The sequence below is a fragment of the Scomber japonicus genome, chromosome 10 (genome assembly GCF_027409825.1).
Source record: "Scomber japonicus isolate fScoJap1 chromosome 10, fScoJap1.pri, whole genome shotgun sequence".
In the NCBI taxonomy this organism is placed as follows: Eukaryota; Metazoa; Chordata; class Actinopteri; order Scombriformes; family Scombridae; genus Scomber; species Scomber japonicus.
Genome location: NC_070587.1, coordinates 6,974,670 through 6,993,383, shown reverse-complemented (window position 1 = coordinate 6,993,383; position 18,714 = coordinate 6,974,670). Strand labels below are relative to the sequence as shown.

Sequence of the window (18,714 nt, the reverse complement as noted above, 5' to 3'; positions counted from 1 at the left end):
GATCATTTGCTAAATCTCAAAAACATGTATGAAGCAACTAATCACAATGGGGCTGAATGCACCTTAAATATTTTTACTAAATCAATTATTTATATGATGGGCTCCAAAGCTGATCACTGATTGATAATACTTTATTTGTGTCAATAGTTGGTACCAAAGGGCAAGTGCCAACACGTCTGCTTTTCTGACATTTCACAACTCCTGGGCTAAAGTCACTGTTTATGCTGGGTTAATCATCCACCAGATGTCCTAGTTCATTGGGATATGTTTCTGTGAAGAGAACAGAATGACAGAGGTCAGCAGCTGGTCCACAGAGGTCATACACTGTGGAGATTTTGATCAAATTGCACCAGCTGTCTAGGGCTGAAATTAGCTATAAAAATACTTTGATTAATTTGAGATGAAAAAACTGCTCGGTTGGTCATTGTGTGCATCTTCTCAGCTGTTACATTAATAGGACATATGGTACATGACTATAAAAGTTTTGAAAAATAGATTTCCTGATGCAACCAAATTTAGTCTTGTCTGCAGCAACTTAAATTCTTAAAAGGAAAAAGAGGAAAGAGCTTCATCATTCTCAAGCATTATACAGTACATGCAAACACACTGGTCATATTTAACCTTTCACACAGTTTTTGGAAACTATAAATAATACTTTAATTTCGAACATGACTTTACAATTAGTCTATAAATTATATACATGCACAATTTTTGTATTAATTAATGCATATATTTTATAATAAATACAACTTTTCTGATCTATAAAGGGAAGGTGACAAGATGTCAGGGCCACACACACATTTTTAACTCTGTAGCACAGTTCAAACCCTGACACACAATTTAAAAACAAAGCAAAATCTTGATCCCATCTGTTTGGACAGCTGTGAGATCAGGTTTGTAAGTGCAATATAGTTATGAACTGTAATCTCAGCATTAGTGCTTAGGTTCCTATTCATAAGAAATAGCAAGCACTGAGTACTGACCTCAATTTTTGTGCACAAGCCTGAAAGTAATGTAGCTGAAATAAGAAGGCAACTAATCTTCAGCCCTTTCCATTATAGCCATAACCCTGGACTCATTTAAAAGGCATTTTTTAAATTTAACAAGCAAAAAGTCAGTCTGAGTATCAGTGATAAGTTAAAATAGACCTTAGTGTCACTTAACAGGTTAAATTGATTTTGTGATGGACTCTGCCCACAGAAATGCTTTGCTTGGCTGAAAATGTTTATCTATTTGACCCCTCTACCACCCCACCACCCACTCAGTCTTCACTAAAACCCCTATCTTTCATGTTAGAACAGAGACTTTGACTGGCCTGTATACATATCAGCGCCAGCCAAGTGGGTTGAAATATCTGATCCAAAGGGCGCTTGGACAGTCAACTTAGCTAATGTTGATTTTGAAAAGACATCAAGAGTTCAGGATCTGCAGATCTAAAAAAGCAATGTGTCTTCACTTATATACTAACACCAACCCAATAATACAGCTAGAAGTTAAAAGAGCAAAGAAACACACAAAAAACAAAAAGTTTAACTGTCAGTAGTGGTGGATGAAATCAATGAGCAGTAGCTCTCCTCTAACACAGATAAAGACCAGCATTTACATCAAACCAGGACAGGTTTTGCCCATGTGCAAGAGATTAAGTTTATGACTTTATAAAATAAATATATTCCCCTCAACCTAATCTCAAATGATTGCTTTAAATGTGTATATGCAGTTTGTCTGTGCATGTGTATTTATCAGTGTTTTCTCATACACTAATTTAATATCAGTCTAAGAGCCAAGTAGATCCATACTTGTTGTGTGTTTTATTAAGGTCAAATACCTGTTGCTGTCTGTCAGCTTTTGCCACAAAAACAATGTAATGAAGTTAAGGGGAAGAAACTGAATGGTCGTCTGATCAGGACCAATGTACACACTGTAGCAGTCACCCAATACAAATAGTATGACTCAATAACACTTGTTTCATTCAACTTCTGTTGACCAGAGCTGCAGAGCAAAAGGTAAAAATACCCTTTGTCAGTTGTTTGTGATGTTAATGAACCCAAAGACCTATTTTATCTTAAAGTTTGCGATTACATTTGACGTTGTGATGATTTTAATGTTGAAAAGACTTTTTTTATATGATGTGCTAAGAATACAGTACAACTGAATTTGTGACATTTAAGTTACACTGCAAATGGATTGTGCTGAAAAATAACTACTGAGAGCAATTGAAATATTAATATGAATATTTAAGAGCTGATTACATTTTAAAATACGACTATCTCTACTTCTCTCCTCTGTGTTTGTTTCAGATGCATTTGAAGTTGCTTCTTTCCAGTCTCATCTTACTAATAGGTGTGTATTTTTTAACATCTTCAGTCTCACTTACTTTATTTCTGTTTATCAATCACGTCTTTTCCTTTTTTTGACTGTTGAGTATTTGACTGATAAGGATCTTCCTCTGCAGCATGTGGGCCACTTTTGGCCCAGACACCAGACCCACTTGAACCTGAACCTGAACCTGAACCGGAGGGAATGCTGTCGAGACTGGCAAATAAAGCCAGGTACTTGATTGAAACAGATTGAGCATTTCTCTGAATGACTGCTGGTTATCAGAATTGTTAAAATATGTTGTTTGTGTTCACATTGATGTTGATGTTTGTGTGTGCATGTTTATGTGTACTTTATTTGCTCATTTGTGTACTTGTGCAACTCATAGGGAAGCCAAAACTAAAGTCCTGAGTGTGGGGGAGGTAGTGCTGGGGATAGCTGGTTCTTACTACGAAGACCACCTCCAACCAGTGACTGACAGCTATTCCAAATGGGCTTCTGATGTTAAAAGCTCCATGTGGGAGAAGATACAAACAACCATTGACAACTACATGCCATTTTAAAGCAACTAGTCAAAATGACTAGCTCCCTCAAAACTAAAGAAAACAACAAGAGGTCATTTCACCGTGCACTTCAGAACTACCCACAGGAACATTTTCTAATCAGGTGCCTCTATCAGTAATCATTGAAAGGATAACATCATTTGTCTGTGCTTTCCAAAACCATTACTGTTTTAATAATGATGTTTAATGATGTTGTTACACTGTTGTTAAGGTCTGGTTAGGATTAGGTATAAAAACCACTTGGTTAGATGGTTTCAGTTAAAATGATCAATTGAAACGTGGTGTAGCCTAAATATACTACTTCCTTAAGGTTAGGCAACCGCCATCATCATGATAACAGTAAACACCAAGACAATTGCGTTTTTTTAAACATAACATCTAACTCACAGTTAGAAATGCTGACACTTGCATTCGGAGTGAAACAGCAATCAACTGCAGCAAATTTCACTATTTCCACTTTTTGCAAGTTAAGATCTAAACAACCAACCCACCAACCAACCCACCCACCAACCAACCAAACAACCAACCCACCAACCAACCAACCAACCAACCAACCAACCAACCAAATAACCAACCCACCAACCAACCAACCAACCAACCAACCAACCCACCAACCAACCCACCACCTCTCAATATGTCATTTTGTCAAATTATATATAATCTGAACTGCATCTTACTATGGACACTAAATGGTGTCTGTCACTTGGACATAACTATGGATCCCTTTTCACATTGTGATCTATTGTGTCCTTTTTTTGGGAGGACTAAAGAAAAACTGACAGTGAATTCATGTTCTTGCCACAAGACACTGCTCATGCCTTAAAAAGTTTATAATAAAACTCTTCATATCAAACAGCACAAGTTGTCTCTGTTTTTACTGTATGGGCCTTGCTTGTCTGACAACAAGAAAGGCAAAAATCAAAAGAGGGAACCTTTATGGGTGACCATTCATGTGATCATTTGTAGGTTTTTATTATAATACTGGAAGGGGATATTTCTCTAGAAAGAAACTAAACAACTTAGTTCTGTTATTGAACACATACATCTTACCATTTGAGTGGCCTATACATTACTGTGTCTGTTGCTGTGACTCTAAATCAGACGAAAAAAGAAGAAAGAAGAAGAAAGAATGTAGAAGAAGACACAGAAAGAGAAGTGAAAATGTTACAAAGGTAATGGCAATAATCATTTATGACCCTGCATGCAGTCTGGCTCAGTGTATGAGGGTGAAAGGTGAGGACAGAATTGCTCTGGGTTCAGCACAGTGTGTCTAGACAGGTCCTTGTTGATTGACCTGCTGACCATTTGACTCTGATCTCTCACTGAGTAGACAATAAGAATCTGGATTCTGATTTGTTGTTAATGAAATGCTGATTAGCAAGAATTAATCTAATCAAGTGTTTTACTGCAGGAGGTGACAACAGGCAAGTCATTTTAAAAGTTTTTTTTCTCCACATGAGGCACAAGGACAATGACATGTGGAGAAATTTTGCAAACTATGCAAAATGTATGCATTATCAGGAGGGGTCTGAGTGCATCGCCATATGAATATAGATAAATGCAGATTTTAGGAACATTGCATAACCACATAGTCATATTTCCACATACAGTATTTAAAGTGATTATTATGTACACTGGACTTTGTTTAGGTGAACATGTGTGTGTGTGCATGTGCATGAGCATGCACGCGTGTGTGTAGGTGTGTGTATGCTCATCAGATGACGTTTGTTTGCAGTCCCCCCCTATATCATCCTGGCCAGATGTGAGCTCCGAGTTACAGACAACTCACATTCAGAGAAGACTGTCACTTCTTGGATCTGTACATCCAGCACAGCAGCAGGTAATGGCTCTTCTTGATGCATCAGCGCTTGAAGCTTCTGTTCTGAAACATCTTGAATTGATAGCACTGAAATGTAACTTTTATTAAAATATTCAGGGATCTGATTTTTGCATTTAATGTCTGCAGTTTTATCAACTTGTTAATAATATCCTCAGGTTAAAATGGCAAATATGGAAAAGAAATATTGATTCATTAATATACAGAGTTTAATTTTTCTGTCTTTTCTTGCTTTTTGTTTCAGACATGAATGCAAAATACGCCTTGGCACTCATCCTCACTCTGCAGGGTAAGACAAAAACCAATGCTAACTAAGCAATTGCAGTGTATGTATTTGATTTGAACGCTGAACTACTACATGGCAATCTGAAATACAGAAAATTCTAAACAAAACGCAGAGAATCAACTGAGGCAAATGTAAATGCTATTAATTTTAACTAGCTATTTGCATTGACTGTGGTAAAACTGAAATATTTTTTGTAATTACATTGGCGATGATTTAATAGACATTGTTGCATGAATAGTTCCTGCGCTGCTTTATTTGTTGTCGACATACAAGATACAGAAGACTGATTAAATAAATGTGACTGAGAAACAAATATCTGCAAATCAGCTTTTCTATGGCTTTAAATGCACATTGTCACACATAAATAAACAGTTAAATAGTTGCTTTGGAATACCAATGCAAGAACAACTTAACAATATGATCTCTTCATGTATTCTTATAATCTAATAAACCTACCACTCTTATTTAATTTCAGTCTCCATGAGCCTGTGTGATGTTCCAGCACCAGATCAGGAGCTTGTTGAAAAGTATGACCAGCTGAAATCTGTGTTCTACAAGAGGCTGCTGAATGCTTATGGCAAGCTTCAGGCCGCTGCTTCTCCACTTGTGGAGAGAGTGGGTGACAGTCAGCAGAGTCAGGCTGCCAAGGACTACATTGAGGAGCTGATGGCCAAGCCTGAGTTCCAAGCCGTCGTCAAGGTTGCCACGTAAGTGTTCGCAGAGTAATATCCTTCCAGTAGATTTCAGGAAAATGCATTTTCTTTAATTGTGAATTTCAGTATGCAGTATTTTGAAGAGAAAGAGTATATCACACATTTTTTACTGAAAATAAAAGACAAGGCTCCTCTATGTACTGAGCTAGCTGTTGAATCTTTAGATTTCTTTAAATAATCTGTACTTCCTGTTTTGTGCAGTGGTCTGGGTCAGGAGGCAGCTCCTCTGGCAGACAAGGCCCGTTCCACAGCCCTGGGTCTGTATGGTCACTACATGCGTCCCGTCGTCGGCGACTACCTGAGCGAAGCCATCGATCGTATCAAGGTGTATCTGGATAAATACATGCCCGCTGAGTAAAGAAGACCAAATACAGCAAACCCCCTGCCACCAGCCTGTAATAGATAATAGCTCATAGAAATTACATCAATTTAGGCTGAGAAGAGCAATGTACAATGCATCCTTTGCTTCTTTTCCAGTTAATATCTTTGCCAAAGGGAGCAAAGTTAAAAGCATGTCAAACATGTCAACACCATCTATGCAAAATTGTGCATGTACAGTATTTTGTGTTTGATACACTAACCATAGTCTTTGTGTGATTGTGTATGTATATGTGTGAGTGCGTTCAATAAAATGAACTGGAAACAACTTGAAATGTGTTCTTTCATCAAGGCACTGAGGTTTACTTTAACAGATTCTGATACACAGATTTATATCAGACGTTATCCTATCCATATATTATTTCATGAGAAGGGCAAATGTTGTTATACAATTAGTTATGAGCTTTAATTAAGATAAAAAATCTCCAAATCTTAATTTTTTCCCACACAAACTATTTAGCAAGACACTATTAAAATGAGCTGCATTGAGTTTCAATCAGTGATAAAAAACATGAAATAAGTGTATACAGAATAATGATACAACATAAAGTAATATTAAATTACATAAAGAAATATTTTGTAGCAGAAGACCAAGAAGTTGAATTTTGTTCCCAGAATGGTGAAAGATGATGCATATAATTGTAAAGTCCTATATTAAATTATTAAAAAAGTACAAAATCACATGAAATATTTCAAAACAAGCAACCTTTTCCTGACATAAAATTTTAAATGAGTGTTATAATGATGAAGTGATAATATAGGTGATAGGTCATTTTGGTAATTGTGAATGACGGCAGCAGGATGTGCTAATTCTTAATTTCTATCTCATTTCCGACATGGTTGGTAATCTTTTTTATTTTCGTTAAGCATCCAAATATATCTGCTCTCTGTGTAATAGCAGTGTTTATGACATAAAGGTTTCAAGATAACAGAACTGATAGATTATCATGTCAGTGTCGCTGTAAGCATTAGTGCCATTATGCAACTTAATGTTGTCTTTAGCTATAGAGCTAAACACACAGAACTGAGTCACCTCAGCTTTGAATCAGCTGGATTTAATCAAAATCAAACTCTCAGTCTCAGTTTGAATCCTGCTGCCCGCAGCTGTTCTCATATATTGACCTGAGTTCTTGGGTCACAAGCAACATGACATGTGTGGCTGGATCACATGACTAACCCGAAATGTTTGCTTAAGACTGGATAATATATAGCTATTACAGAGAAAATATCTTAAAAACCCCAAACACATCAGATCAAAACTGAGCCATCACTCTGTTTTTTGTATTCATGCAAAAGAATATACAGGTAGCTGGGAAGTTAAACTTCATATTTTTTCTATGACTGTTCTTTAGTCATAGAAAAATAAATCCAAAGCTTTTATAAACTGTATAAATGCTGTGTTCTGCATGTTATACATTTCACTGTGATTTCTCAATGTGGTATGCAGTATAAAAGTATATATTCATTCATTAAAAAAATGCCATGTCAACCAAAAACAACTGTATCACTTATTAACCAGGGCCAAAGTATTTATTATAGAAAAAAAGTGTAAAAAAACAAGAGAAAATCAAATGTTCAGAACGATGTACTCCCAATCTCCTTTGAAATCAATCAGAGAAAAATAGCCCATGTCATAAAAAGAGCTGAGAGGTATCCTTCACCTGTACACAAATCGAATTTAGCTGGCCTAAATACTTCATAACCTGAATTAGCTGGATGACGTGTACAACACACTCTAGACTTCGGGCCATCATATTAGAACTTAGGACCATTGTAATGTGGCATGAACGTATCACCACTGTTATGCAAGTAACAAGTGCCTCCCTATGGGGACTGTGAACAGGGCAAGGTGTAAGAGTATGTTGCATTCATGAATTACTTAACTAATCAATAGAAAATAATTGATTGTACTGTTTTCAAAGTTAGCGTCACAGACATAGAGTCATTGGGAAATGTATTAACACAATGCCCGTCTTCAACCATTGTGCAAAGGAAATCCACTCAGACTAAATTCCTAATTGAAAGTTGATGACGTTTAAAGGCCCATTTAATGCTTCACTCATCCTTGTATTTGCATAGATAACCACAATTTATTTTTTTTATCAAGACACAATGTCACACATAGTCCCACAAACACAGGGCAGACAACAGTGCAGGTTTATCTCCCACACAGTGCACTTTGGCTCGGTGAGCGACAAGTCAACACATTTACGCTCCTATATAAACAGGTCAGGCCAACAGTGGCTCTTACTCAGTTTCTTCATCACACTCATTTCTGGAGGAGAATACAGTGAGTACTGCCATATTTACTCTAATTACTGCATGGGATGGAATGTGAGAGTCTCAGAAACGCAAAAAATGTTATGAAAAAAGAAAAGATTTAATTATTTTAAGACATGAGCTGTATGTTCAACAAGATTAATAATAAGAATAAACTACACATGGAAGTTTGTCTAGACCTGTTCTATGTGAAAAGTGCCTTGGAATAACTTTTGCTGTGATTTGGCGCTATATAAATAAATTGAATAAAGTGAGTTAAGCTTTAAATGTCAGTCTGTTCTCTTTATTCTCTCTCCTCGCAGGTACGAGTGACAACATGAATAAGTTGCTGGTTATTACTGTGCTGGTTGCACTCCTCGCTCTCAGTAAGTGCACTCTCAGACCATGAAATTCAATTTGAAAGAGGATAAATTGGTGCTGGAAAATACTGTTTGTTTTCCTGATGTACTATGTTACCCATTGACCCCTTTGACCTGTTTTTATGCAGGTGCTGAAAGCTTCCGTATGCCGAGGCAGGCAGAGGAGGAACAGGGAACCCTGTCCAAGCTCACAGATACCATCAAGTCCTACTATTCGGAAGCTGTCAACACTGCCAGTGGATACCTGGACAACATCAAGGGCCTGAAGCTGGAGGAGAAGGCAGTGTAAGAGATTTTAAATTAAATCAGTATGTGCTCAGCATGGAAAAGTGTGAATTCATATATAAAACTCTTCTTTTTTGGTGTTGTGCCCACAGGAATCTGTACACTGATACTACCACAGTTGTGAGCACCTATGCCGGCATATTGCAGGACCAGCTTTACCACATCTTTCAGTAAACAAAAACCGATTCCCAGTGATCTCAGCTATCCTGTCTGACAGCATGGTCTGAAGCTCAAGGCCAAAAAACAACATTTGACATTCTGAACTAGGACATATCTCACCTCACCTAAGCCTCCAAACCTCAAATTGCATTTAAAAAAATAATGGCCCAGTGCTCTTTGCAGGGCTTTCTTGGGCCACTGCACTGGTGGTAAATGGTGATAAACGCCCAACAGGGACTGGAATCCTTTGAAACAAACAACTAACAGCTTGCACAGAGGAAACTGGACAGAACAACTTGGCCAGCAAAAGCAAAAGGAAAGATTTTCTTCATGGGTCTCCAAATTAGAAAACATCCAGCCATGAAAACAACACAAATTATTTAATTCTCTAACGCCACCTACTGGTCTTTTAGTTATCTTGTAACTGCATCTAACAGTCTTTCCACCACCCAACCTGAATACATTAAAATATTTGTCATATCTTGAAATAAAATATTTATACAAAAACTGGTGTCTGTATTTGATAATGACCAAGAAATTATTTTGTGGGGAAAAAAGTGTTTGATATGCTAAATTGTGCATATTACTGCTGTCTGTTTGTGTAAGACCTGTTTTCTTTTATCTCACTGATGCAAAGAATCACGTTTATGTCTGTGTGAATCTGCAATGAGACACAAGACTTTTATCAGCTGAGGCAGCAACAGAATAGAGGCTTCTGTTGCAATTAATAATAGATGAAAAGGAACAACATGTATAATCTGAGTGCAAAGCGGGCAACAGAGATAAATAAACAACAGAGACTGTGAAGTTTGATCTGTGGATTTTGACAACAGTGATGTAAGAATATGGTGATTTTTTTAATGAATGCATAAATCTGCAACATGTGGCCTTTTCTGAATGTACAAACAACACAAACAAAAGAGATCAATTTGCTTTCAAGTACACATGCACACACACACACACACACACACACACACACACACACACAATGTAGAATGACCAGGCTGCAGTGCACTTTACAATTATAAAGAATACATTGGCTAAACACACAATTAAAATAATAAGAAAAATGAAAATAAGACCACATTAACAATTTAAAGGGATGACAAAGGGTTCTAGGGTACGCTCTAATGAAATGAATAAAGGTAAGTTTTCAGTATGGATTCAAAGTATATATGTATATGCCTAACATCTGAGGCATTCAAATAATTCTGCTGTTACTGTTGTTGTTCAGAGACCTCTACCAATATTAATATTTAGTGCTACACACAGACACCAATTTCTGCAGTCTTCTTTGTATTTTTGTCCAAATCTGTCCCGACAAGATCAATTTGAGAAGGACTGCATTTTGTGTTATGAGAATTTGTCTCATATTTGTCCCTTGCCATCAGATTTGGCACCATCACATTTAGATGTTGCTCCTAAAAATGACTGTCCTCTGAAGTGAGAGTGTACATCCAGTGCTTCCAGGCGAGCTTGGACCCAGTGAGTGTGTGTATAAATGTATGTGCGGCCCACAGGGAAACATCACTGCATGTGCCCACATTATTATAAAACATGAAGAAGCTTTTTCAATACTGTAATTATTTTGTTGTTTGGGGTCTAAAACCTCTTAGTCAAAAGTCTGCACATTCAGTCATGTAAAAATGTCACCAGTTGTTCCTGAGCCTGAATATGACAACTTAACTCACTGAATATTGTAATGAAACATTTGCGTATGATATGTTAATCGAACCCGTGACAGTACTTTACCTGATTTAAAGTAATTATCACCTTTTTTACAGTCTTCAAGGAGAGAGATTAACATTGTAAAATATTTTGGTTTCCCAGGTAGAATGTTACTTGAGGACATTTAGTGTTAAGCAATGTGTGACGTTTCATTAAGATAAAGCTTTTACAATTGCATCACAGTAAAATATTAACTTTATAAACAAGATCTATCTCGACTCTTATCTCCTTTATTATTTCTTCCTGTAACACTACAGAAGCTTTGTTCATTTATTTATGACACCATTGTCCATTTTAATGTGCACTTAGTTAAGACTAACCAAAAAACCCCAAAGGATCAGTGTACTACATGTTGTTGCGATTTTTCACCAAAAACAAACTGTTGCACTTTAATGATCTTAACCATAATATTTCTACATTTCACTGGTATAAAAAAAGTGCAACCACCCAAGAGATGGGGCAACCAACATTCTGCTTTAATAATATGAAGCCTATATTCTCACATCTAGGGGTCTTAATGATGAACTATTACTGAATGTGATGTTATCATGTAGGCCTATATTATTTCCCCTGATGTTGCCTTTTCTTCTTATTCTCTTTATTCTCAGGCATTTTCCTTTAACTCCTTTCTGACCTAATATGGATGAGTTGATCTTTGTGATTTTGATGTAATATCACAAATTCATATTATTTAGTCCATCTTACTTACTTTTTTTTATTTAAAAAAGTATTTATATGTTTAATATGATTGACTTAGTTAGACTGCCAATGAGTTGATAAATGTGATTTAATTGTTACTACTTTTTAATATTTTCAGGATTAAGAAGAGCCTATTACCACCAATGAAATGTTTGTTGTAATTGGATACTGTCATCCCTGCCCTTTGTATATAAAGATGTTTATTTCCATTTGTCAGCATATACAGAAGAAGAAGGTCTGCTGAAGAAGGACCGGGAAGTGAAAGTATCTTTACTGAGCAGGGGCAGACAGTGTGCAGTTGTCCTTTCTTCTTGATCTTAAATGACTGAAATAGACATTATGTCTCACAGATACCTTTTGTTTACCATAAATTAGTTTCTTCCTTGTTCTTAACAAAGGTACAAGAAGTTACAGGAAAGTGTGTCCCTCTTACTGGACGTATTGTTACAAAGGTTTTTAAAAATTTCTCTGATAAGGTTAGTACAAAATTTATGGCTGAATGGGAAAGGATGCAAGATAGCAATAAAGTTGTCTGCTCCTCCCTCTGTCCTCAGGTATAAATAGGACAAACTGATTGAAGAGTCATCACACATTATTCTAGCTACATAATCAAGAGATACAGCATGAATCACCTCCTTCTGATGGTTGCTTTGGGGCTTGCAGGTAGATATTTACTGTGCAGTGTCTAAATGAAAAAAAAACAGTATAGAAAAGTCACTTAACTTATCTTTGCTCTCGCTTTTGTGTTACAGGAGCATCCCCCCTGCAGGACTACAAGATGTGCCAGCCTCACTCTAGACCCTGGCAGGTCCATCTGCATGGTGGAGGAGTATCCTGCAGTGGAGCTCTTATCGATGAGTGGTGGCTTGTAACCTCCTTTGACTGCGCACCCAGGTAGGTACTCAAACTGTTGGTGCAGATCCAAATGGGATGCTGAGTGAGAATCATAATTTGTGTTTTCTTGTTACCCTGACCTGAATGTTTGCCACATCTTTTATGTGTTGACTCATTTTTTATGACTGTCACACTTTTCAGAGTTATGAGTTAACATAACATTTAATGTAAAGAGTTACAATTGTTCCTGTTAAACAGTGTTTTATCCTAATAGCACCACTGAAACTTGATGTGCATCCAGTTTCCCCAAAATATCAGCAGTTAAATCATATATTGGGATACCAGAATGAGGTGCTTGTTATAATCTTTTTTGTCAATCATTTTTTTTCAATCATGTTTTATTTAAATATAATTGATTTAATGCATTTGCCAAAGCATGACCTTTAACCTGCAGTTCCTCAGTGTCTCATAGAGTTTTCCAAAATAGATTAACAAGCAGAATGTTTTGTGTGAATGGTTCAGCTATTGTTTTGCTATGTTGATCATTTTGTAGTACTGTATATGCTGTGCTGATACTTCCTAATAAATAATTTCAAGAGATTACATCACAATAGGGCTGCAACTAATTAGTAATGTTATTAAGCTGTTGATTATTTTCTCGATTAATTGATTAGTCTTTCAGTCTATAAAATGTCAGAATATGGTGAAATATGTGGATCACAAGTGATGTCTAAGTCTCAAATGTCTTCTTCGGTCCTGATCACATCTGAGGAGCCAAAATCAGAGAATTTGGAAATTTTTTCTTAAAAATATGACTCAAATAGATTATCAGAATAGTAGATTTATAATTGATTAATCGACTCATTACATTCTGTCTTGTGTCAGCAAACAAGTCAATAAGAAGGTTGTATACCAATTTGTCTTCTTATTTAGCTTTGTTATTATGCTGTTTGGTATTTAGAAAGGCTTTATATTGTTGTGCACTACAAATGATTAACCTGCTGCTCATATCTGATTAAGGCCGACTGTTCTTTGGTCATGGTCTTGTTTCTACCTGAGGCCTGAAAGGTCGGCCTGAGCTTAATAAATTAGTTTTTCTTCTCCTCTCTCCTTCCCTCTCCTCTTTCCCTGTCCTCCGCAGATCCTACAGTACCATTGCATCTCTTGGGGAACATGATGTGACAGTGGAGGAGGGCACTGAGCAACACATTCATGTTGCTGATGTAATCCGTCACAGCCCCTACCGCTCACCCCTCCACAGTCTCACAATGGTCCGCCTGGCTAAGCCTGCCCGCTTTAACATGTATGTCCAGCCCATCCCTCTGCCCAAACACTGCCCACAGCCTGGACAGACCTGCTATGTCAGCGGCTGGGGCTCCACCATCGCAAATCATTGTAAGTGGATTTAAAGGTGCTACTGTGGCTTTCACACCTCATTAACTCCTCACCACACTAGAAAGTAGTATAATTACTTTATGAACCAGTGTTCCCTAATCCCGTCTATGTATTCCCTGTTGTACAATATTTTTACTATGGCTTTTGTATAAATTTCCATTCTATTTTTTTTCTCTGATCAAATACACTGCGCGTTTAAGTCCTAACAAAATGCTGAATGCATTTCTAAATCATTTGTAAACCTGTGTTTTATTTAAACAGTCATTTTCTTGTCTTTTACTAGCCTGTTGCCCATCAGTGGTTGATATGTATTACTGCTCTCTGGACCTGGAAGAAATGTGCTCTTAATTTGTATGCATGTCTTCATTTGCGTAGAAATTGTAGTACAGACACACATATTTTCACAATGACTCAGGGAAAGGTTTCATTCTCTTCACCCGGTGAACATTAAGTTGTGATAAAACCTGATCAATATTCTGGTCACTGCAGCTCTAACAAGGCACGGACCAGCTATTTTAAAAATGGCTAAAAATGACTTTCTTTAATCAGAGGAGTTTCTAATTGCCTGTCAAAATGATCTGTCAGTGATCAAAACTAATTAAAAGAGGTAGACCTTGAAAATAGTATTTACTCAAGGTTTAGACCTTATGCTTCAGTGCAAAAAGTGGCAATGCATGAAAATGGGAAATAATCCATACACTTGCTGAAGAAAAGAGGGAAATTTGCTCATTGAATGAGTGGCAGATTGATGGGTGTTGTACAGAATATATCACAAATGCTAAATTGTACTTATGTTACAAATTCAGATGAGAAACCTATAAAATTTGAAGTAGATTACCTCACTGTGTCAGAGTAAGAACCCACCTTCTTCTTCCTCTTCAAAACAGATGGGTCTTCTCCACGGCTGAATTGTATAACGGTGCCTGTTGTGAATGACTACATTTGTATGAACACTTTCCCCGAGTACGTGTATTGGAGCCCGGGCATGGTCTGCGCTGGTCAAGAAAACACAGATAACTGCATGGTGAGAATAGGCACACTTCAAATAAACTGTGGATCAGAGTGTGGATTTGTGTACATGCCAGCTTCCGGCCTGCCGCCTCCCACTGTCTTCAGAGCATGAAGTAGTTTTAAGTTAAACTCACATATTATCATGAATTTATCATGAAAAACAGCAACTGAGTGTCCTATTCTAATTCTGTTTTTCAGAATGATGGCGGCAGTGTGATGATGTGTGATGGCCAGCTGCAGGGTGTGCAGTGGTTCAGTCATGGCTGCAGTAACCCAGCCCATCCAAGTGTCTACACCAAGCTGTGCATGTACAATGACTGGATCAACAGTGTGATGGACAGTTACAAACCCATTCTGCCAACTGCTACCACTCCAGAGATGTCAAACGGAGTGTAAACGCTGCTCCTGACCAGGTGCAGTGTTATGAAAACCATACTAGAACCAAATATTTAGGGTTTGACCTCTAAATCAATTTATGAACATTTTGCAGCAGTTGTATATGCACATCCTATGCTCAGCTAAAAAGCAACAGGACAATCTCCATGCAAACTAAAAAATGTAGCTATAAACAACTAAAAAATAAATTGTCATGTGTACAGATGCCTCATGTTTTATTCATACATTTTAGTAAACCTTTTACTCCGCGATTCCTCCTTTTTCCTCATTTGACACTGCAAATCGTTTTCACGGCTGGGTAGCTGGTGCTAATTAGCTCTGACTTTCTCACGCTAATTCGTAACTTCACACACACTGCTGCGTATTTGATTTGACAGTGAATTAGACATGACAGTGAATACTTGTTTCGGTTCCACATACATTGCAATCTATAAATCTTGTGACTGCTTGACTCCCTGGCAAAAGGACTAGCAGCTTTTTAACCCAAATATGTGAAACCAGCTATTATTGTTCTAAGAAATAATAAATGAGTACTAAAATGACTCATAAAGATGCACTAATAAATTGGGGACAGTGTTAGATCAGGCAGGCATCCAGCTCACAAACCCTGCCTACATCAGCTGATAACAGCTGATCTCAAACCCTGCCTACATCAGCTGATAACAGCTGATCTCAAAGCCAGCCCACATTAGCTGATGGCTCAACTTTTTCCCTTCTATGCATTCAATTGGCAAATAACACACAGGCGCTTTATTGAAACTGCTTTAGTCTGCCTACCCTTCCTGCTGCTTCCTCCTCAACCTGCCATGCAACACGCCTCCACTCCAGCTTCTCCTTTACATGCTGTTGTCATTGTTGCCTGGTGTGTTCAGTACCTGGGGTCTTTGCTGCTGCTTTCCCTGCATTAGCTTTTCCATGGAAGCACATTGAGGAGCAGGGAGGTCCCCGAACAGAGTCATACCACCAAATGTAACTTGGCCATAAAAGTTCTCTTTGACTAAAATGAACCTGACAGAAATATTTCTTTCTTTCTTTCTTTATTTTCTCATGCCAGTGGCTTGGCTCTACGGATGGCAATGTCAGTCTGCTGGTCAATCAGTCGCAATAACTACTGGTTGAAATACCATGAAACTTTGTACAGACATTCAATAATCCTCAGAGGATTCATTCCACTGAGTTTACACCACCAGTATGTTGTTATTTTTGGTGTTTAATGAAATGTTTAGATAACTATTGTGTGGATTTCCATAAAATTTAGTACAGATACCCTAGACGCCCAGAAGATAAAGCCTAGTCACTTTTTTCCTACCCTGACACTACCTCTTTTACCACTGGCAGCTCAAAGCACTCACTTATTCTGTGAAATATCTTTGGTTATTATTAAATCATTTGGATGTCTCAGGTATGTTTTGTTTAGTGCTAATCAGAAAATGTTTTCATGCTAACATCCTAAACTAAGATGGTGACTGTGATAATCATATCAGCTTACCATCAGCAAAAATAACGTTAACAACTACTGGGTGAATGTAGTGGAGCATTATGTGATAGCCATATAGTTCCCTCAGGAATTGGTGTAGACAAGTCCAGAGCTAAAACAAGAGCAAATATTTGATATATGACTCCAAATAAATGCTAATGTTGCTCAATGTCTGGATGTGTAAATTGGCTGTCTGTTGTGTTTATACTGTAGCTCCTTCTACTGCAAATTATAGAAATCTTATTTTTGGATAAAATGCTTAATTTCTGTTTATTACAGAATCTAATTAAATCGAATTGAATTATGTCAAATGGAATGAGCCTGGTAATCAGGTGTAACTGGGAATAAGCCATTGTGCAAATCGTGCCACAAGACAAATGCTGAGCAGCATTAATGTGAAGAACCACTAGATGGTGGTAAAGCACAATAATAGAGAAAAACATTGAGCCAGACAAAAAGGAATAAGAGAAAGAGAGCAATGGTGTTCATGGCAGTGTGAACAGGTGACATGAATCTTACATTCTTTGTGAGGTTTTGTGTGAACTCTGATCCAAGATCTGAGCTCTGCCATGACACCAGTGAATTAACAAAAATATGTCATAGCAATAAACACATGGATATAATGTAACACTACAGAGACAGTACAAAGGAAACAGAGAAAACATGGGGGAGTTAATGGCACATACATACACACACACTCACACAAAGCACAGAAACAGCATACATACACCAACTAAAATATGCACCCGCGCACACACACACACACACACACACACACACACACACACACACACACACACACACACACACACACACACACACACACACACACACACACACACACACACACACACTTACATGCAAAATGACTGACAGCTGTGTCCATAATCTTCCAGGCAGTTGAACACAGAGGCCACTCTGCCATCTGTTCTCAGCACCTCTCTCCCTTTCCTCACTCCCACTTCTTCCACCTCAGTGGGAGACATACAGCAAACTGAGAGGGCTGACTTTGGTAACTTGGATGTCACTTTAAAAACAGTGTGATATTAATTGGTGTGGGTTTTAAGAGCTGCTGTCTCTGTTTGTTTGTTTAGCCTTTTGATTTTGGATAGCATTGTTTATAACTATCGGGTATCTGACTGACACCAATTTAATGTCATAGCTACTGTGTTGTTAATTACTAGCTTTTGTAAAAGGTACAAAAGAGACTTGTCTTTTTCCCTCTGGAAGGAAATCCAATACAGCAATCCTGAAATCCTGTAAGATTTCCCCTCAAATAGTTTGTCAGCGTCTACAGACTCCCAAATTATCTGCAGTTTGTTGTAATATGTGGGCTATATCCCTCTGTGGAGGGCGTGGTCCTTAGATTACCAGTCTGCTTTGGAGACACAAAGCATCTCCCATATAATTTTTTCATGTGAAGTTGTAATTGGATTTGGTTATCTTATATGCTTCGGCAAACACCACATTTCTACTCTATAATTTCTGAAACTGAGTAGGAAGGAGATACCTGATACAGTATATGATGTTGGATAAGAACCAACAGCTGCTTGAAGGTTTTAATTGCCTAAAGAGACTAAAACTCTACAGCAATGTTAGCAGCATGTTAACAGTGAGAATACTGACATGCTGATGTTTAGCAGGTATAATTTTTACCGTGTTCAATGCCTTAGTTTGGTATGTTAGCTTGCTGACATTTGTGAAGTAGCAGTGAAGTACAGCCGAAGCTGATGAGAATGTATTTAGTTTAGCAGTTATTTGCTCAAACCGAAGTATTCAACAAACTTTTGACCTGATAATCGTCGTAAAGTGAATAGATCATGAAGGTTATTACAGGCTATTCTGTGAAGAACATGTCATCACTGTAGATAATGCCAACAAACTGACATTGTCATTACTGTATATAATTTGCATAAAAATAATGATCAGAATGAGACCTTGTTGTCTGCAGCTGATGTACCCTCCTAAACTCCCACTCAGAATTTAATGGACCAACAC

The 18,714-nt window shown here is 37.5% G+C and overlaps 3 protein-coding genes across 3 annotated transcripts; all 3 read left to right on the top strand.

The window, feature by feature from the left end:
- The first annotated feature begins 4,606 nt into the window (after positions 1–4,606).
- Positions 4,607–6,361, top strand: apoa2 (apolipoprotein A-II). The gene is made up of 4 exons (XM_053327286.1): positions 4,607–4,719; positions 4,961–5,005; positions 5,478–5,709; positions 5,917–6,361. Exons 2-4 carry the CDS (start codon positions 4,963–4,965, stop codon positions 6,071–6,073), a joined length of 432 nt encoding a protein of 143 aa, XP_053183261.1. The 5' UTR covers positions 4,607–4,719; positions 4,961–4,962; the 3' UTR covers positions 6,074–6,361.
- A 1,929-nt stretch (positions 6,362–8,290) lies between these two features.
- On the top strand, positions 8,291–10,007 carry apoc2 (apolipoprotein C-II). Its single transcript, XM_053327285.1, has 4 exons — positions 8,291–8,383; positions 8,676–8,738; positions 8,861–9,017; positions 9,110–10,007. The coding sequence occupies exons 2-4, from the start codon at positions 8,690–8,692 to the stop codon at positions 9,189–9,191; spliced, it is 288 nt and encodes a 95-aa protein (XP_053183260.1). The 5' UTR covers positions 8,291–8,383; positions 8,676–8,689; the 3' UTR covers positions 9,192–10,007.
- Positions 10,008–12,204: 2,197 nt separating this feature from the next.
- LOC128366545 (trypsinogen-like protein 3) lies at positions 12,205–15,380 on the top strand. The gene is made up of 5 exons (XM_053327281.1): positions 12,205–12,266; positions 12,356–12,497; positions 13,579–13,832; positions 14,720–14,856; positions 15,042–15,380. Exons 1-5 carry the CDS (start codon positions 12,227–12,229, stop codon positions 15,237–15,239), a joined length of 771 nt encoding a protein of 256 aa, XP_053183256.1. The 5' UTR covers positions 12,205–12,226; the 3' UTR covers positions 15,240–15,380.
- The last annotated feature ends 3,334 nt before the right edge of the window (positions 15,381–18,714 follow it).

Coding starts and splice junctions, on each gene's coding strand:
- apoa2 (XM_053327286.1), top strand. CDS start 4,963: ATGAATGCAAAATACGCCTTGGCACTCATCCTCACTCTGCAGG. Junction 5,006..5,477: donor ACTCATCCTCACTCTGCAGG/GTAAGACAAAAA, acceptor ATTTAATTTCAG/TCTCCATGAGCCTGTGTGAT. Junction 5,710..5,916: donor GCCGTCGTCAAGGTTGCCAC/GTAAGTGTTCGC, acceptor TGTTTTGTGCAG/TGGTCTGGGTCAGGAGGCAG.
- apoc2 (XM_053327285.1), top strand. CDS start 8,690: ATGAATAAGTTGCTGGTTATTACTGTGCTGGTTGCACTCCTCGCTCTC. Junction 8,739..8,860: donor GGTTGCACTCCTCGCTCTCA/GTAAGTGCACTC, acceptor GTTTTTATGCAG/GTGCTGAAAGCTTCCGTATG. Junction 9,018..9,109: donor AAGCTGGAGGAGAAGGCAGT/GTAAGAGATTTT, acceptor TTGTGCCCACAG/GAATCTGTACACTGATACTA.
- LOC128366545 (XM_053327281.1), top strand. CDS start 12,227: ATGAATCACCTCCTTCTGATGGTTGCTTTGGGGCTTGCAG. Junction 12,498..13,578: donor TCCTTTGACTGCGCACCCAG/GTAGGTACTCAA, acceptor TGTCCTCCGCAG/ATCCTACAGTACCATTGCAT. Junction 14,857..15,041: donor AAAACACAGATAACTGCATG/GTGAGAATAGGC, acceptor TCTGTTTTTCAG/AATGATGGCGGCAGTGTGAT.